The sequence below is a fragment of the Phocoena sinus genome, chromosome 14 (genome assembly GCF_008692025.1).
Source record: "Phocoena sinus isolate mPhoSin1 chromosome 14, mPhoSin1.pri, whole genome shotgun sequence".
Classification (NCBI taxonomy): Eukaryota; Metazoa; Chordata; class Mammalia; order Artiodactyla; family Phocoenidae; genus Phocoena; species Phocoena sinus.
In genome coordinates, this window is record NC_045776.1 from 54,325,968 (window position 1) to 54,347,068 (window position 21,101).

Genomic DNA, 21,101 nt, shown 5'->3' on the forward strand with positions numbered 1-21,101 from the left:
TTTTAGTTAATGTAACATAAGGATTTCAAATTTTCATAAAGGAATGGTTCTCTAGAAGGAACTTCAAATGCCCATTAAAGCCTTGTTTGGCTAATTAAACACACCAGTATTTGTTTAGTTTCCTAAGCAGTGGGGAGGTTGTCGGTAGTGATAAAATTTTTCCTTTCAGGGAGTTTTGCAAATAAACTGTTGCATTTATACAACTATAGATATAGATAGGAATTCTGATAAGACTGCTTTAAATTGTCCAGTTTAAATTGCTTACATTATATTTAAATTATCCAATTTAAATTGTTTATATTTAAATTGACCAACTAATTACAGAATCATCTATTTGAGTTGTTTTGGTTTCATCACCTTTGGTGGACCCTCATTTCAACCAACATATTCTTTTAGGAAAGGCTTGTTTCCTTTCCATAAGTACGCATTAATTTTTTTTCACACACACACACACACACACACACACACACACACACACACACTGTAGTTTATTTTAACAAGAGATAAATAAACTGACACCAAGCATTGTAAATGGATGACCACAACAAAAGCAACAATGATTGCAATTACCAAACACGAAACACACTCATACTATGTCATAATATTGACATTCAGTCCAGGAATCCTCCACTGCAACAGCTCCTTTACTTTGCAGTGAAAATTGATTTGTGTATTTTTTGCCTCTGAGTCCTTGTGGGATTTTTTTTTTATTCAAACAGAAAGTCACAGAAATTAGAATCATTCTCATCAGTTCACTCAGTCCCATGTAATTAATTTTTTTTCATCTTGATCTTTTGTTAGCACTTTTATGAATTCATCAGTTTTCCATTAGAGTTCTGACAATGCTTATTCATTCAGTTCAGCCGTATAGTCAGTTACTAGAAACCTGTACTTGTCAGAGTCTTTTCCATGAATTCCTTGAAGATGAAACACTTTTATAGGAATATATTTGCGAAAACATCAGAGTACACCCAGAACTGTCTGCAAATGACAAAAGACTTAAAAATGACCACGGTTAAAGATTTGATGAAAGTTCATAATAATGCAATTGACAAGGAAATTTAGTTATTTCTGAGATATACATTTTAAAGTAATAACTAGAATTATGACTTATAACATTATACCAGAACATATAAGATTTTTAGAAATTTCATGTAATGTCTGAAACATTTATATTAACGTATTTCCATACAAATAACCCAAAGAAAGTTTAGTATTAGTTGGTTTTGTTTGTTTGTTTGTTTATACTGCAGGTTCTTATTAGTCATCAATTTTATACACATCAGTGTATACATGTCAATCCCAATCGCCCAATTCAGCACACCACCATCCCCACCCCACCGCGGTTTTCCCCCCTTGGCGTCCATACGTTTGTTCTCTACATCTGTGTCTCAACTTCTGCCCTGCAAACCGGTTCATCTGTACCATTTTTCTAGGTTCCACATACATGCATTAATATACAATATTTATTTTTCTCTTTCTGACTTACTTCACTCTATATGACAGTCGCTAGATCCATCCACGTCTCTACAAATGACCCAATTTCGTTCCTTTTTATGGCTGAGTAATATTCCGTTGTATATATGTACCACATCTTCTTTATTCATTTGTCTGTCAGTGGGCATTTAGGTTGCTTCCATGACCTGGCTATTGTAAATAGGGCTACAGTGAACATTGGGGTGCATGTGTTTTTTTGAATTATGGTTTTCTCTGGGTATATGCCCAGTAGTGGGATTGCTGAATCATATGGTAATTCTATTTTTAGTTTTTTAAGGAACCTCCATACTGTTCTCCATAGTGACTGTATCAATTTACATTCCCACCAACAGTGCAAGAGGGTTCCCTTTTCTCCTCACCCTCTCCAGCATTTGTTGTTTGTAGATTTTCTGATGATGCCCATTCTAACTGGTGTGAGGTGATACCTCATTGTAGTTTTGATCTGCATTTCTCTAATAATTAGTGATGTTGAGCAGATTTTCATATGCTTCTTGGCCATCTGTATGTCTTCTTTGGAGAAATGTTTATTTAGGTCTTCTGCCCATTTTGTGATTGGGTTGTTTGTTTCTTTAATATTGAGCTGCATGAGCTGTCTATATATTTTGGAGATTAATCCTTTGTTGATTGGTTTGCAAATATTTTCTCCCATTCTGAGGGTTGTCTTTTCATCTTGTTTATGGTTTCCTTTGCTGTGCAAAAGCTTTTAAGTTTCATTAGGTCCCATTTGTTTATTTTTGTTTTTATTTCCATTACTCTAGGAGGTGGATCAAAAGAGATCTTGCTGTGATTTATGTCAAAGAATGTTCTTCCTATGTTTTCCTCTAAGAGTTTTATAGTGTCTGGTCTTACATTTAGGTCTCGAATCCATTTTGAGTTTATTTTTGTGTATGGTGTTAGGGACATCTGTTTGATTTGAAAGGTTATGGCTTCAGGAAAATTTTCAGTTTAGCTTGAGGTGATCTATTTCCTAGGTCGCTCAGAATGATGGCATCCCAGAAATAACACGCACTTACTCATGGTTGTGAAAAAATGCCTTTTTTGTTTTGGTGAATGTAAAAAAAAAAAAAAACCCAGACCCAACAACAAGCATTTACGTATGTATTTATGTATACAGATAAAAACAAATAAACCCAGAATGGTCCTTGGGCATTATAGGTTAAAAATAATAAATGGAAATTCTGATTGAGTAATGACTATGGAAATTTTGTCTAACATTTTAGAAAAGCTGTTCTCTAATGCAGAGAAAATAATAAACCATGGTATCAAACGTTCTGTTCTGATAAATGAAGCAACTACAGAAAGTTTTATTTATTCAAAGTAACCTGTGCTTTTGATAGAAAAAAAAAAAAAACAAGAACAACTCTACAATTCCCTTACTACTACTCAAAATGAACACATCAAACTTGATTTTCATTAGAATGTAGTTATTTTTCATACTAATAAGTCATAAACCAAGACCAGATTTTTGTATGTATGTAAACAATTACTGATCATCTTCTGGACAAGAATGCCAAGTTTGTCTCCCTTTGTAAAAGCAGTTAAAATTTGACAACACTTCATGTTTGCCTCTTCTACAGCATCGAGTCTGCTTCATCTGCATCTTTCCATTTCATGAGAAATATTAATTATCCACTGCTGTATGTAACACAGTTATTTGCTCAGGATCAAGACCACTGGCAAAGCATCTTGGCAAAGTAGAATCTCTTTTCTTCTTTGATTTCCTGTCATCAGATTCACTGTCAGATAAAGATTTTACTTTTGTGCCATTTTTTTCTTTACCAGCTTTTTCAGAAATAAGAAATACTTTAACTTTGAATGATCTCAATTTTCTTCCAGTTTTCAAGTATTGTTAGCACCTGTAAATCTCTTCTGCTGAAGGATATACACCACCTTCCCATTCACTACACATCAGTCCAATATTTCTTCCATCACAAAACCTTCAGGCTCTACCTCTTTGACTCATTTTAATCTTTTCTATTCTGTTTCTTTCCCATTTTTTGCAACACAGTTTTATTGGAGGAGTTTTTAAATTGTGGAGTTGAAGAGCTGTTATTCACTTTCTCCCAGGAGGAGGGCAGTGAGGAGTTGTACAAGAGGCCACTAAGTTTGGGGGTATGTTGTTTTGCAGCAAGAGATAACTGATACAGGGATACTTAAATATTTATACTCTATACGATAAGATGGCTAATGAAAAGAAAAATTACTAGTCAATTAAAGAGAACTAATTGTGGCACTGGGTCACTTCAAACTCTTATTTATTTGTGATGAAAATTAAAGAACAAACATCATCGATAAAAAAACCAAGGACCTACCGTATAGCACGGAGAACTATATTCAATATCTTGAAATAACCTATAATGAAAAACAATCTGAAAAAGAATATATATATATATATCAATATGTATAACTGAATCACTTTGCTGTACACCTGAAACTAACACAACATTGTAAATTAACTATACTTTAATTAAAAAAAACAAAAAACAAACATCATCTTTCTTTGCTGAAAAAGTTATCTGGGGAGTTTCTCTCTGAGAACAAAAGTTGACTGGCAAATGTTTCAGACTGCCAAACTGCCACAGAAGACAGTGATTCAGAGTTGACCTCTCAAGAAGATACATATCTGTGTTTCCACCAATAGTTGCCTGTAATATTGTAGTACACTTCTCTGGCGGCATTTTGTATCTCTCCTCAGTGAGATGATCTTTAAATCTCTTCTAAAGACATACAAAGAGTTTCTGTTTGTACCCATGCATTTGCATAATTTAGTATTATAGAGAAATGAGAAATTGTCCTGATGATGAACTTCTAGCTGTAGTCCCAATTTGATGAAATAGGCAATTCATTTCACTCATCAAGATAGGAAAAACTTTTTTTTGTCATTTAAATCAAACACCATTATATAATGGACTATAACAAAAAGTTCACTTGAATTTGTAAGGTAAAATGTGAGAGGTCAAAGAAATCCCATAGGAGTCGGGGTTACTTTGGTCTCAGCTTTCCCTCATATCTCCCTTCAGGAACATGAATGGCATTTGGCCACATCTGGCCTCTTCCCAGTTTTATCTTCCACCATCTACTGTTCCATTCTCCCCACTTCCAGCCCTTATTATTTACGCTCCTCCCAAACACATGCCTTCACACTTTTGTTCCAACTGTGTGTTCCACCTTTAATACCTTATATATCTAGCCAAACACACACACACACACACCCTACAATTCTGGAGCATCTTTATTTGGACAAGCAAATCTAGGTTTCTAACATACACCAATGATTAGTCTATCCATGTAATTAACCATGAAGGTTTTGGCAAACCTAGTAAAACGGAAAATATACTTTATCACCCAAACCTTTGAAGAATCAAAAAAATCCCCCAGTCTTAATGAATTTACATGTCACTCTCAAGCACAAAATATTCACTAAATATTTTAAGACCTGGAGAGTAAATGACTAAACCTAGTCGTCTAACAATGACAATATTATTTGTTGTTGAGTTAGGGCACTACAGGCTAGGATAAGGATATTTAATGAAGCGCAATAAAGGCTGTTACTGAAAGCGTAGTGCATGTTAAGTCCTTTGTGAACATCGTTTAACTTATTCCTAACAACTCTGTGGCATAGGCGTGCTCGTGCACGATTCTCAGCCGCGTGTTGGCGGTGGCGGAGGGGAGACGTGCATCACATGAAAAGCTGCTCAACATCACTAATTATTAGAGAAATGCAAATCAGAACTATAATGAGGTATCACCTCACACTGGTCAGAATGGGCATCATCAGAAAATCTACAAACAACAAATGCTGGAGAGGGTGTGGAGGAAAGGGAGTCCTCTTGTACTGTTGGTGGGAATGTAAATTGATAACAGCCACTACAGAGAAAGTATGAAGGTTCCTTAAAAAGCTAAAAATAGAACTACCATACACCCAGCAATCTATTGGGCATACACCCGGAGAAAACCATAATTCAAAAAGACACATGCACCCCAATGTTCACTGCAGCACTATTTACAATAACCAGGTCATGGAAGCAACCTAAGTGTCCATCGAAAGATGAATGGATAAAGATGTGGCATATATATACAATGGAATAATAATCAGCCATAAAAAGGAGCAAAATTGGGTCATTTGTAGAGACGTGGATGGACCTAGAGACTGTCATACAGAGTGAAGTAAGTCAGAAAGAGAAAAACAAATATCGTATATTAACGCATATATGTGGAATCTAGAAACATGGTACAGATGAGCCGGTTTGCAAGGCAGAAATAGAGACAGATGTAGAGAACAAACATATGGACACCAAGGGGGGAAATGCGAGGGGTGGCGGGGGGTGGTGGTGGGATGAATTGGGAGATTGGGATTGACATGTATACACTAATATGTATAAAATAGATTAATAGAATCTCCTGTATTAAAAAAAAAAGCCCTTTGCGAACATTATTTAACTTATTCTTAACAACTCTGTGGCATAGGGTTTCTTGTGCACGACTCCCAGACGCGTGGTGGCGGCGGCGTTGGGTAGGCGTGTACATCGGGCAGATATGGTCGCCGGGACCCTTGGAGACCGCGGTGACGTCACAGAACCTCGGTGGGGAGGTTCTCCGGGCCCCGCTTTGTCTCGGAGGTCCATGCCGCGGCCCACACATAACCAATAGGAAATGGGACTGAAAAAGCGGCTCAGGGTGTCTCGGCGTCGTTTTTTCCGCGTGGGGACCCACGTGCTCGTGGCGGGGGCAGGTCCACACCGCGAGGCCCGCGGGCCTGGCGCTTCCCACCGCCGCGTTCACGCGACCTGGTCCTGAAGTCGCAGCCGTTGCCGCGGCGCCAGGAGCTCGAAGCCGGATAGGCTCGGTCGGGGTTATGGAGAGGCGGGAAGGTACCAGGACCCTCTGGGCCGGGAGAAAACAATCCCTCGGAAGACTCCCCACGCCGCTCGCGGGATAGGCTCTCCCGCCTCGGATACCGGGTCACTCCCTCAGAGCGCCGCCGCCCGCTAGGGACCGCGCTTCCCTCCAACTTCGCTAGGGCGAAAGGGGTGGGCCCCGGGCAGCGGGTTCCGAAGCCCCGCCCCGGCCCGCGCGGATTGCCGGATTCGCCCCGCCTCCTGCGCGCCGCCGGCGGCCCCTCTTTCTCCTGCGCCACAGCTACAGGCGGCGGGCCTGGTTGCGGTTAGCGTTGCAACCTCGCCTGGGCGGCAGCGGGCGCGGGACCAGGCCTTGCGAGGAGCGCGCCGCGCGCCCCCTCCTCTGCGGGAGCGGCGGGCCGCGGAAGTGACGTGGTGTACGGGTAGGAGCTCGTTCGAATCGGTTCCCGGGTGATCCTCGCGCCTGCGGCTGCTCGGCCGCCGCCGCCGCCGAGGGAGGAGCTGAGTGCGCCGGGGTAGAGGCCTTGTGCCGCCCCGGGGGCTGGAGCTGAAGGCGCCGCGCGGAGCCTGTACCTCGGCCTTTAGCGCGACGGCCGCAGGGGCCGGCGCTGCTGTTTTCTCTCCTCTTCCCCAATATGGCAGCGGCGGACGACGGCGGGCCCTCGGTGGGGACCGGAGAGGGCGACGGAGGCGACGGCGGCGACGGCTACAGGACGGTGTACTTGTTTGACCGGCGCGAGAAGGAGTCGGAGCTCGGGGACCGGGCGCTGCAGGTCACGGAGCGCTCGGACTTTGCGGCGTTCCGTGCTTCAGTGTGTCAGGTACGCTAAGGAGGGATGCGCGGGTAGAGTTGAGGTTGGGAGGGTGACGAGAAGCCCAAGTTGCCCACCGGGGGCAATAAACCTGTCACTCGGCCCCGGTCCTGCGGCTTTGGCTTCTCCCTCCCGGGTGCCCGCCATGCCCGAGGGGGGCGGGGAAGTCTGGGGCCGGTCCGGGCGCGGGCCTTGGAGTGCGGAGCCGGCGGTTGGTGGGCCTCCCTCTGCCCCGGCCCTGTTCCGGGGGTCGCGCCGCCCAGGCTTTGGTACCGCGGGTTTCATGGGCCCGGGGCGACCTTAGCCTCTGAGGCCGTGCAGCTCTTCCTCCAAGTCAGGAAAGCCACTTGTTTCTCTTTCGGGTGGAACTTTTGTTTTTGTTTTTGTTTTTTTTAAAGAAGAGAGCGGAGTTCTCCCCGATGGCTCTGTTGGGAGTGTTGTGGTAGAAGTTGTTAAATTCCTGGAGTCGATTTTCCTCAGGTTCGTTCAGTGATGCAGTAATTTCCTGGGTCGTTCTGTCAAGAAGGCTCGCAGGCCCGCCCTGGCGGGGTCCTTCCGTAGTGGAAGCACTTGATCTAGAGAGCTTCGCAGGTGGAGCTGCCCTTCTGGTTTCCTGCATCCCCCAGCCCCCTGGGAGTTCCTGAACCACTCAAATGGTGTCCGAGGGTATCTGCGGAACACCAAAGGACCTATATACTCCCTGTACTAGTTTGCTTTAAAAGTTAATGATTATGTAGGAAAAGGTCTACTTTAAACTGGGAAGTCTTTTCTAGATCTGAGGTGTTGCTGGTGCTCGAGCTTCAAAGAAGGGGTATATTCGTCAGCTGCATTAACCACTTGGGGCTCTTTTTAAGCGATAGAGAACACTTAGCTTCCAAGGGAAAAGGACTTGGTGTGAAGCAGTGTTTTAACTTGAGCAGACTGATGTTTTTAGTGCTATGAACTCTGTGTACTAGTTGCTGAAATAATTGAAATCAAGACTCAGGGGAAAAAACGACTTGAGAGGAAGGACTTTGATTTGTTCTGTATTCCCAGCATCCGGAATTGTGCCTGGCACATAGTAAATGGCCAAATTAGAATGCAGACAAAATTTTATAAACTCAGAAGTTCATTCTGTGTATGGTTATAGCAGATTCCCATGTCTTTGAAAAGTGAATGAATGAATGAATGCTCTTTTTTTTGGATGAATGTTTTATATTCATCAGGGAAAGGAAACTCTTCATGTTTATTATTTTTGTAGTTGATTATATAAAATATTTATATTGATTATATGTAAATGATTTAAAGTCATGACATGTAAAAATGATTCTAAACTATCAGCACATTAAAGAAAATAAGGAACCAGAGGGAAAAAAGTAAACCTTTTATTCACTGTGAAATTTATAACCACTGTTAGCACTTGGAGTTATTTCTTTGTATCCTTACCCTCACCCCCCATTTTTAAATAACCATAATACATGTCTATATTCCATTTTTTTCACTTAATATTGTCAGTATTTTTCTGTTTTAATGCAAGTCTTCATAATCGAAGTGGTCTGTTTTGTACCACTGTTTACATAACCAGATCTCTCTTTTTTGTTGACATTTACATTACTTCCAGTTTTAAGCAATGCCATGATAAACATGTTTGAATGCATAGTCTTCTTTTTGGAGATTTATTTTGTTTTGTTTTTATTTTTTAGTTTAAACTTTTTTTTCCTCCTTTTTTAAAAACATTGAAGTATAGTTGATTTACAATGTCATGTTAGTTTCAGGTGTACAGCACAGTGATTCAGTTACATATATATATATTCTTTTTAAAATCTTTCCCCTTATATGCATAGTCTTTTATGTCTTTATTTTTCTTTGGTTTAGAATCTTAGAAGTGAGATTCCTGGATCAAAGGTCAGGAATATTTTTAAAGCTCTTGATACGTATTTTTAAATTGTTTTTCAGAAAGGTTGCACTAATCTACCCTCCCTCTAGAAATAATTCTCCCATATGAGAAGTGTCAGTAAGTCTGTTACATATATAGGGGAAGAGTATAATAACCTCTTATTACGGAAGTGGAAACTCACTTTTGGAGATGGTGACTCACTTAAGTCAAACAGATAGTACAAAAATTAGAACTCAAACCCAGAAGCCAAGTTCTTTTTGTTATTCCACTCAGCCTCAAATGATGTTCTTTGTTATAGGGAACAGATATATTCATTCCATTCCTTCAGTATTTTAACAAGGGAAATATTTTCTTTGACTAATTCTTTTCCTCTCCTTCCCACTTTTTCCTGCTGGAACAGAGAAGGTTAAATTTGATTAGAAGTGGGAGGGAAGAACTAGTAAAAAAAGGAAGGCTAACTTTCTTTTTTTTTGAGAGTTTAAAACATCATTAGATTATGCCACCTGATCCCATAACTTTGTCCCCATTACAGACATGAAGAACTGAAATAAGTTACTGAATGAAGTCTGAGTTTTACAGTTCATGAGCAATGAAACTGGGATTGGAATCTAGGTCTGTTTGATTCTAAAGCTTGTATTTTTTTAAAACAATCTCCACAGTGTCCACACTACTATTTACTAAAGCCTTCATTTTCCGTTTTAGGGGAAGAGGCAGATAGTGCACTAAATTAAAGTTTTTCATTAAAACTGAAAACAAACTAATAAGTGTTTTGTAGTGCTAGAAAGTATTATGGGTCCTAAACTGTTATTTGGGGAAAGCGCACTTTGTAGAAAAGAGGAGCAATCAAGAGGAAGGAAGAGGAAAAGGTGGATTTGGCAGAAGCCCTTACACTTGTGATAAGCAGTTATTGACTCACTTGAGCCCTTGTGACCTTGCAGAATCAAAGATTAGAAAATAACTTTTTTGGCTAGTTCTTAATAGCCCAGGCATTAAGACCCATATGTGCAAACCCTGCTCTCCACCCCTAATTTTTAGGAAATGCCTACTCCTTCTCTTGTGTGGTTCCACTATTCCTTGTCACCCTTCTGTAGCACTTGTTATACCATCATACTTAAAAAATAGTCTCTGCTTCTTGAAGGTAGGAGCCTTACCTAATAGTTGGTTTATAGCTGTTTAGTTAAATGAATCAATCTGTTCCTTCAAACACAATTTGTACATAAGATATATTACGTTAAAAATTCCAAAAGTTGAAAAGAAAAAAGGTAAAAGAAGGTAGATGTAGGAAAGCGTAGAAAAGTAACCTGAGAACTAATAAGTGGAAGTTCATTTGATTAAAGCGTATACCAGTGCTGAGCCATGAAATCAGCTTTGAGTTTGTTGGGCGTCAAAACAAAGAAGGAAAGGTAATTGATACAAAATCCACAATGTCTATAAAATAAAAACATTCCAGCTGCTAACGATGCAAACCTTTGATTTGAGAAAAATTTCTCCCTAGATTCCTCACAAATCCTGATAAATTGGACAACATTCTTAGAGATAGGAGAGACTCTTCTTATCTTGTCTTTTAATGCAAGGTACGCTGTGTGTTGTTTAGGGTATTGCAGCCTGCTTTAAGCAGTTACCACCCAAATTTTTGTAGAGATTTCTCACCCAAGTGCAATGTGGGTGTTCCTGGTTTTGGTGTGGTTCAGGGACAGAGCGATTGGATATAATACCAAAGCACATCATTAAAGGCTAGTTTTTGTTCAGAGAGATGCATTGAACTATATAACTTCTGAGTGACCTAATCCATTGATGAAGTTTAAAGTAGTCAGGATTTTATGGACTACAAGTTAGTTAGCCCTTCATAAATATTTCTTAAAATTGGCTTTTGAGAGAAGTTGGGCAGCAGATAGTTTGAAGCTAACCTAAAGACAATGTTAAAGACATATGCTTTAACATTAACCCAGAAAAAGGTGGAATTGAAGTGCTCTTACAAAAATGAAAAAGCCCAGTCACGACTCTTGCCCAAATAGAATGTCATCCTGCTTTCATATAGAGAAAGGCAGAGGAAATGTATCTGTATTCAACGCCAGGTGAGTACAGATACACGGAAGACTTTAGTTTACATCTGATAAGATAGATTTTTAGACCAAAAATTGGAGAGAGAAGAGTATGACATCTTGAATAAAAGCATAATGAATAATGTAAAAACATTTAATTTATGTTTGTCGAATACCAGAGCTATAAAATATTTAGAGAAGTTATGAATTTGAGAAATAATTTTTATAAAGGACTATAGATAAAGCAGAGAAAAAAGATAGCTTATGTATCTTAATTGAATAATAAAACTATGGAGAGATTGTATGATATATATATAAGTACTCTTCAGATGTACATAGATCTTTAAAATTTAATTTAATTATAAAAATATGTATTTTTTCCTACAGGATATGTAACCACATGATCTAACAGTTGGGACATTGTAGAAATAAAGTAGTAAAGAACTGAGAAATAAAGACTGTCTTTTTTTTTTTTTTTTTTTTGTGGTATGCGGGCCTCTCACTGTTGTGGCCCCTCCCCGTTGCGGAGCACAGGCTCCGGATGTGCAGGCTCAGCGGCCATGACTCATGGGCCTAGCCGCTCCGCGGCATGTGGGATCTTCCCGGACCGGGGCACGAACCCGTGTCCCCTGCATCAGCAGGCGGACTCTCAACCACTGCGCCACCAGGGAAGCCCAAGACTGTCTTGATTATACAAAAGCCTAAGATCTGTGAAGACAATTTTTATTTCTGTAAGCAAATAGAATCTTTTCCCCATCAGTTTATGTCTATAGCTTCATTTCTCTTGGGTGGAATTGCATAGGATATGAGTATTTTTAATTTTACTAAAGTATACCAAATTGCTTTTCAATATGGTTGTACTGACTTTCAGGCCTATCTGAAATGTGTAAGATCCACCTTCCCTATATGGAGGCCTATACTTTATTTTTTTATCCTTCAAAATATAGCTGTCTTTTTAGTAGAACTTTTTAAAAAATTGAAGTATAGTTGATTTACAATGTTAGTTTCAGGTGTAGAGCAAACTGACTCAGATATACACACATACACACACACACACACACACACACACACACACTTCTTTAGATTCTTTTCCATTGTAGGTTATTACAAGATATTGAATATAGTTCCCTGGGCTATACACAGTACGTTCTTGTTGTTTATCTGTTTTATATACAGTAGTGTGTATCTGTATTTTTTTTGGCTATGCGTCTTGGAGGTAGTTCCCTAACCAGGGATTGAACCTGGGCCACCACAGTGAAAGTGCCGAATCCTAACCACTGGACCGCCAGGGAATTCCCTAGTAGTGTGTATCTGTTAATCCCAAACTCCTAATTTATCTCCTCTGCCCTGCTTTCCCCTTTGGTAACCCCAAGTTTGTTTCCTATTTTTGTGAGTCTGTTTCTGTTTTGTAAGTAAGTTCATTTGTATCTTTTTTTTTTAGAGCCCACATGTAAGTGATATATGATATTTGTCTTTCGGTCTGACTTCACTTCGTAAGATAATCTCTAGGTCCATCCATGTTGCTGCAAAGGGCATTATTTCATTCTTTTTTATGTCTGAGTACTATTCCATTTTGTGTGTGTGTGTGTGTGTACACATACACACACACACACACACACACCACATCTTCTTTATCCATTCATCTGTTGATGGACATTTAGGTTGCTTCCATGTCTTGGCTATGGTAAATAGTGCTGGAATGTCCATTGGGGTGTGTGTATCTTTTTGAATTAGAGAGTTTGTCTTTTCCAGGTATATTCCCAGGAGTGGGATTGGGATTGCTGGATCTTATGGTAACTCTTTTTAATTTTTAAAGGAACCTCCATACTCTTCTCCATAGGGGCTGTACCAGTTTACATTCCCACCAACAGTGTAGGAGGGTTCCCTTCTCTTCACACCCTCTCCAGCATCAATATTTGTAGACTTTTTGATGATGGCCATTCTGACCAGTGTGAGAGGATACCTCATTCTAGTTTGTTTGTTTTTTTTAAATTTATTTATTATTTTGGTGGGGGAGCTGCATTGGGTCTTTATTGTTGCATGCGGGCTTTCTCTAGTTGTGGCGAGCGGGGGCTACTCTTCGTTGCAGTGCGTGGGCTTCTCATTGCAGTGGCTTCTTGTTGTGGAACATGGGCTCTAGGCGTGTGGGCTTCAGTAGTTGTGGCACGTGAGCTCAGTAGTTGTGGCTCACGGGCTCTAGAGCGCAGGCTCAGTAGTTGTGGCTCACGGGCTTAGTTGCTCTGCGGCATGTGGGGTCTTCCCAGACCAGGGCTCAAACCCATGTCCCCTGTATTGGCAGGCAGATTCTTAACCACTGTACCACCAGGGAAGTCCCTCATCCTAGTTTTGATTTGCATTTCTCTGGTGATCAGTGCCATTGAGCATCTTTTCATGTGCCTGTTGACTGTCTGTCTGTCTGTCTTTGGAGAAATGTCAATTTAGGTCTTCTGCCCATTTTTAATTTTTTTTTTTATATTGAGCTGTATGAGCTATTTGTATATTTTGGAAATTAAGCCCTTGTTGGTTGCTTCATTTGCAAATATTTTCTCTCATTCCATAGATTGTCTTTTTGGTTTGTTTATGGTTTCCTTTGCAGTGCAAAGGCTTTTAAGTTTAATTAGGCCCCATTTGTTTATTTTTGCTTTTGTTTCCATTACTTTAGGAGACAGAGCCAAAAAAAGTATTGCTGTGATTTATGTCAGAGTGTTCTGCATATGTTTTCCTCTAAGAGTTTTATAGTATCCGGTCTTACATTTAGGTCTTTAAACGACTTTGAGTTTATTTTTGTATATGTGTTAGAGAATCTTCTAATTTCATTCTTTTACATGTAGCTGTCCAGTTTTCCCAGCACCACTTATTGAGGAGACAGTCTTTTGTCCACTGTATATTCTTGCCTCCTTTGTCTCAGGTTAATTGACCATAAGTGTGTGGATTTATTTCTGGGCTTTCATCCTGTTCCATTGAGCTGTGTGTCTGTTTTTGTGTCAGTACCATACTGTTTTGATTACTGTAGCTTTGTAGTATAGTCTGAAGTCAGGACGTGTGAATCTTCCACTCTGTTCTTTCTCAAGATTGTTTTGGCTATTTAGGATCTTTTGTGTTTGCATACAATTTTTTAAATTGTTTGTTCTAGTACTGTGAAGAATCCCATTGGTAATTTGATAGGGATTTCACTGTGCCTGTAGATTGCTTTGGGTAGTATGGTCATTTTAACAAAATTGATTCTTCCAATCCAAGAACAAGGTGTACCTTTCCATCTCTTTGTTCATCTTCAGTTTCTTTCATCAGTGTCTTATAATTTTCAGAGTACAGGTGTTTTGCCTCCTTAGGTAGGTTTATTCCTAGGTTTTTTTTTTTTTTTTTTTTTTTTTGATGCAGTGGTAAATGGGATTGTCTCCTTAATTTGTCTTTCTGATAGTTTGTTGTTAGTGTATAGAAATGCAACAGATTCATGTATATTAATTTTGTATCCTGCAACTTTACTGAATTAATTGATGAGCTCTAGTAGTTTTCTGGTGGCATCTTTAGTATTTTTTATGTATAGTATCATGTCATCTGCAAACAGTGACAGTTTTACTTCTTCCTTTCCAATTTGGATTCCTTTCATTTCTTTTTCTTCACTGATTGCTGTGGCTAGGACTTTCAAAACTATGTTGAATAAAAGTGGTGTGAGTGGGCATCCTTGTCTTGTTCCTGATCTGAGAGGAAATGGTTTCAGCTCTTTGCCGTTGAGTATGATGTTAGCTGTGAGTTTGTCATATACGGATTTTATTGTGTTGAGGTATGTTCCCTCTGTGCCCACTTTCTGGAGAGTTTTTATCATAAATGGATTTTGAATTTTATCAAAAGCTTTTTCTGCATCTATTGAGATGATCATATGGTTTTTATTCTTCAGTTTGTTGATGTGGTGTATCACATTGATTTGTCGATATTGAAAGATTCTTTCATCCCTGGGTTAAATTCCACTTCATCATGTGTGATTCTTTTAATGGAGGCCTATACTTTATATTATCAGGACTTAAAGTTTTTGCCAGCCTTGTGGGAATGATAATCAAAGTTTTAATTTTCTCTGATAACTAGGATGAGCATCTTTTCGTGTTTTCCAGTTTTTTTCTTTATGGCTTGCACTTCTTACGTATTTTCAGAAATCCTTTCTCTTTCCTCTCAGAATGATTTCCCTATTTTTCCTCTACAATTTTGGATTAAAATGTAGCTGCCTTAGTTCTCTTGGAACTTATTTTTGTGTATGTTGAGATGGGGATTTCAAAAATCTATTTCTGTACAATTAAGTAGTTGTCTCAGTAATATTCATTGAATAGTTTATTCTTTTCTCATCAATCTGTAATGTCATTCCCCTATTTGCCAAGCTCCCTGTGTATGTATGTGAGGGTCTGTTTCAGGGTTCTCTATTCTCTTCCACTGGTCTATAATAGTATATATATATTTTTTTTTAACTCTTTTTTTTTTTTTTTTTAGAAATGGCTTTTATTTATTTATTATTTATTTTTGGCTGTGTTGGGTCTTCGTTTCTGTGCGAGGGCTTTCTCTAGCTGCGGCGAGCAGGGGCCACTCTTCATCACGGTGCATGGGCCTCTCACTATTGCAGCCTCTCTTTTCGCGGAGCACAGGCTCCAGACGTGCAGGCCCAGTAGTTGTGGCTCACGGGCCCAGTTGCTCTGCGGCATGTGGGATCTTCCCAGACCAGGGCTCGAACCCATGTCCCCTGCATTGGCAGGCAGATTCTCAACCACTGCGCCACCAGGGAAGCCCTATAATAGTATATTTTAAGTTAGAAATTCTTCTCATTAAAAGTTTCAGATATACACAAGAGATAATAGTATAATGAAACCACGTATAATCATCCACATTCAAGAGTTTCCACGTATTTACCACACTAGCTTCATTTTTGCCTTTTGAAGCATATTCCAGGCCTTAGTTTACTTCACTCCTATATACTCAACATGCACTTCTATTATCACACCATCAAAATTAACATTTTTAATAGTATTGTTCAATCCATATTCAGATTTGTTTATCTCAGAAATGTTTTTTTATAGTTGGTTTGTTTAAATCAGGGTCCTTATATTGAACTTGGTTTTTTATGTTTCTTAATTCTTCTAAAATTTAGAGCATTTGAGCAAAGTACCTTCCCCCAGTCTTTTTTGTTTTTCCTGACATTGACTTGTTGAAGAAATCAAGTTGGTTTGTCTCTCATATTCCACATTCTGGATTTGTCTGTGCTCCTTTATGGTGTAATTTAGCTTGTTCTAACTCAACATATCCTATAAACTAGAAGTTATTTTTAAAGGCTTATAATTAAGATTTAGGTTCAGCTTCTTTGGGGTAGGGAAGCAAAAAATACTTCATAGGTGGTGCTGGTACTTCGTATTACATCACATCAGGAGGCACATAATGTAAGGCTATTTTACCCACTCTTAGAAATGCTAAGATTGAATTAATGGGATTCAGGTGGTTTCAGCAGGATTCCTCCATAAACAAGTTTTAATTTAAGGTTCATTCATTGATGGTGCTATTCTGATTGCCATTCCTCCTGTATTTATTAGCAGGAATTCTTTGCCTCTCTAATCGATGAGGCAAAAGAACAACTTTGCCTCATCAATTAGAGATATATGGTTACCCTGAAATCTAATTGGTACAAGAAAACAGGATAAATGCTTTGTTCTTTCCCTTTAATTTGTCAGTGTTCAGAGTAAGGAGTTAGTGCCTCAGTTAGTTTCAGTAGTGACCAGTAGGGTTTTTAGTATCAGTATTGAAGACTTGAATATCATTAGTCTAGATTTTTTTAGTAATCTTCTGTGTAAGGTTGGTCTAGATTAACTAGTTCATCATTACCTGAAACAGAAGTAAGGATGCTAACACTTTGTTTCCTGTTGTAGTTTCCCCCCATAATTTATGTTGCCTTAATTTTTTTAAGTTATACTTTTGGAAGGGGTTATAATAGATATAAAGATTCTTTATTTATGCAGATACCCTGCATAGTGTGGCTATACTTAACCTCAGTGTTATAAAATATTAACCTCTATTTTCTTCTAGTACTTTTGTTTTTGCATATTTAAATATTTAATATATATGAACATAAGTGTTAATACTTTGCTCCAAATAAGTTTACTTATATATTGACATAAAATTATATGTTTTTTGTCTAAGAGAGCCCTGCTGATGTTAAACCCTTTCAGAATGTTCAATTAATCACTTGTGTTCCTAGGTGACATATAATAGCAGAAAAATCTAGGTACTTTGTAGATAGATTTGTGGTTAATTATGCAAAGGCAAAATTTTAGAACATTAAGAAATATTTCTCAAATAAATGAAACACTGTTAGAAGATTATAATATCCTTATTAATATTTTCATATTTTTGTAAACTTGAATAGTGTATTTATTTCCTTTGTATAATAATTGATTTTATTCTGTTATTTTGGATAGACACTTGGCATTTCACCTGAAGAAAAATTTGTTATTACAACAACAAGTAGGAAAGAAATTACCTGTGATAATTTTGGTAAGCAATGTTATGTTTATGCTTTTATATTTAATATGTTCTAGTATATCATAGAGCAGTGACTATTTTATGAGATAGATAAGCATCAAAAAACTGTGATGTTTTGAGGATGGGGGAGGAAACTAGCTGTATGCATCCAGTTTGTGCAGAGCTCATATTTTTCAAGCAAGATTATAGGGAAAGAGTTGATATCATTTATGGCTACAGAAGATGAGACCTTGCTCAGCACAACACCTAGCACAGATCTTCTACTTGGGCCCTTAAGAAGCTAATTCTTCTGACCAACTTGGATTCTTCCATTATCTTTTTTTACCCAGTTATGTTCTAAGACTTGCCAGTTTATCATGCCTGATTGCTTTTTGGATTTAATCATTCTTCTCCATTCATATTGATACCACTTTAATATAGTTCCTCATCTGATTTTCTGTGACAACTTAAGAATTGAGTGTTTCAGATGAGTGGAAGTATTTGAACCTATTCCATTGATATTCTTAACAAAACACAACACAACTGAATTTATAGATGGATCCATTGTTTGGGGATTTGCCTGTACAATTTTTAAAGTCATTTCATAGATACAGTTTGTATATTTAAAATTATAAATTCATTGTGTTTCGGATGCTAGCTTAGCACTTAAGATGTTACCTCTTGATTACAGATGAAACTGTTAAAGATGGAGTCACTCTGTACCTGCTACAGTCAGTCAGTCAGTTACTACTAACAGCTACAAAAGAACGAATTGACTTCCTACCTCACTATGACACATTGGTTAAAAGTGGCATGTATGAATATTATGCAAGTGAAGGACAAAATCCTTTACGTAAGTATTCCATTTATACTAATTTTGATAAACTGTCACTCACCTTTATCCCCTGATCACACGTCTTAGTCCTTCACTTTAAAAAAGATCTCTCATTCTACTTTATTCACAGACTATGATCAGTTTTTGTGAGTGTCCTTACTTCGTCTCTTCATCACAGTGTATTTCTTTTTCTACCTAAGTCATCTTACTTCAGAATAAAGATACCTCTCCTTGAAAACTAACGTAGAATGAGAATTCATTCCTTTTTGACTCATGAGAGGTCTTGTACTTACACATCTATCTCCTGTACACTCTCCTTTCCTGATTTATTCTTCCTGGCCTCACGTACACCTCTCCCAGTTGAGAAAATATTTGTTTTACCTTGCACATTTTTTATAGCTGAACAGCACAAGTAAGTGGTTTGTGTTCTTTATCATTTCTTTATCATTTCCTTCCACCTTTACTACTTGCCAGTTTTTATCCTACCTTTGGATTGTTTGCTAGTTGATTTAGAGAATCTTTTCTGTCTGGACCCTGCCAAAGTGTTTAATACTATTTAGATGTTCATTATAAACTTTCTTTTTCTTTTTTTTTTGGCTGTGCTGTGGCCTGTGGGATCTCAGTTCCCCAACCAGGAACCAGGAATTGAACCTGGGCCTTGGCAGTGAAAGCCAGGAATCCTAGCCACTAGGCCACCAGGGAACTCCCTATAAACTTTCTTATTAAAAATTTTTTTCATTGTATATGCATTAGAGTTGGTAGAAAATTAGAAAACATAGATAAGCAAAAAGAGCATAAAGAACATCCCTATCTCTACCACCCAGATGTAACTACCACCAACACTTCGGTGTTTATCATTTCAGACCTCTTAATATTGTTTGACTTTTTTTTTCTTTTTTAATGGTTTTGTATGATGCATCCTTTTTTTTTTTTTTTTTGGCCGCGCTGCATGGCTTGTGAGATCTTAGTTAGTTCCCTGACCGTGGATTGAACTCAGGCCCTCAGCAGTGAAAGCACAGAGTCCTAACCACTGGACCACCAGGGAATTCCCAATGCATACTTTTTTAACCTCCCTTTTTATTTAAAATGTAATGAACATCTTTAATATGCATGTCAATATATATTTGTTTTAGGGGTTACACAGTATTTAGATAATGTAATTTATTTGAACAGTGTACTGTTGTTATTAGACATTCAAGTTATTTCAGTCTTTTTTTAATTGTTACAAATGACTGCATGTTCTTGTGACTAATTCTTTTTTTTAAATAAATTTATTTATTTTATTTATTTATTATTTTTGGCTGCGTTGGGTCTTCGTTGCTGCGCGTGGGCTTTCTCTAGTTGCGGTGATCAGGGGCTACTCTTCGTTGCGGAGCACAGGCTCTAGGCATGCAGGCTTTAGCAGTTGTGGCTCGCGGGCTCTAGAGCACAGGCTCAGTAGTTGTGGCGCACGGGCTTAGTTGCTCCGCGGCATGTGGGATCTTCCCAGACAAGGGAAGTATGTCCCCTGCATTGGCAGACGGATTCTTAACCACTGCGCCACCAGGGAAGTCCCCCCATCTTCTTAATGTGTCAGTGCTTCAGGGCTTAGTCTTTGGTCCCTTATCTTCTCCTAATTCCTCAACTGGTGATTCCATCCAATCTCATGGCTCTAAGTACCGTAGTTATGGAAGTGACTCCCAAATGGAGGTAGTGAGAAATGGTCATTTTTAGTTAAATATTGAAAATAATGCCAGACTTACCTCCTGAATCCCAGTTTTGTCTATCCACTTGCCCATGTGGCATCTCTACTAGGATATCTAAGATGGGAATATACTACACATAGTTTTCCATCCAAATTAATTTTGGTTCTTTTTAGTTGCTTAAACCAAAAATCCAATTGATTCTTTGTCTCATTCAATCTTTCAGAAAATCCTTTTGGCACTATCATCAGTGTTTATCTTAAAATGAGCATTTCTCTTTACTTCTGTTGGTAACACTAGGTCTGAGGCACCATCATAGATTACCGAGATTATACAGTGGTCTCGTCTCTCTCTTTTCATGCCTGTACACGTAAGGTTTGAGAAGTCAGATTGTTTCACTAAGGGTAAACGCCGACGTCTTTACAATTACATGCATGGTTTTAGAAGCTGTGCTTTGTATCTCTCTGACTTCGTTTCCACAACTCTTCTTGTTGTTCATTCCTCTTCACTGCCAGCTTTATTCTCAGCTTAGGGCCCTCTGCCTGGATAGCCCCTGTCTCAGTCCCTCACCTCATTCAAGTCTTGTTTTTCTATTCTCAACAAAACTTATCTTGTTCACCCTATTTAAAATTGCAAACTATGTTTCCTCTATGCCTCTATACCAGATAAACCCATGTAAGTTGGAAATATTCTAAGTCAAAAATGCATTTGCGGGGGCTTCCCTGGTGGCGCAGTGGTTGAGAGTCCACCTGCCGATGCAGGGGACAGGGGTTCGTGCCCCGGTCCGGGAGGATCCCACATGCCGCGGAGCTGCTGGGCCCGTGAGCCGTGGCTGCTGAGCCTGCACATCCGGATCCTGTGCTCTGCAATGGGAGAGGCCACAACAGTGAGAGGCCCGCATACCGAAAAAAAAAAAAAAAATGCATTTGGTGGGGGGTAAATTATAAGTTTGGGATTAAAATACACACCCTACTATATATAAAATAGATAACCAACAAGGACGTACTAT

The 21,101-nt window shown here is 38.8% G+C and overlaps 1 protein-coding gene and 1 pseudogene across 2 annotated transcripts in view; one reads left to right on the forward strand and one right to left on the reverse strand.

The window, feature by feature from the left end:
* Nucleotides 1–2,980: 2,980 nt before the first annotated feature.
* On the reverse strand, nt 2,981–3,512 carry LOC116765006 (annotated as a pseudogene).
* A 3,100-nt stretch (nt 3,513–6,612) lies between these two features.
* Nucleotides 6,613–21,101, forward strand: part of SMCHD1 (structural maintenance of chromosomes flexible hinge domain containing 1) — a 130,011-nt gene continuing 115,522 nt past the window's right edge. The window contains exons 1-3 of one of the 2 annotated variants that reach the window (XM_032602494.1): nt 6,613–7,177; nt 17,533–17,608; nt 18,267–18,428. In XM_032602494.1, coding sequence (XP_032458385.1) covers nt 6,992–7,177; nt 17,533–17,608; nt 18,267–18,428 — 424 coding nt within the window. In that variant the 5' untranslated portion in view covers nt 6,613–6,991. The remainder of the gene's footprint in view (nt 7,178–17,532; nt 17,609–18,266; nt 18,429–21,101) is intronic. The other variant, XM_032602495.1, reaches the window with a different exon arrangement.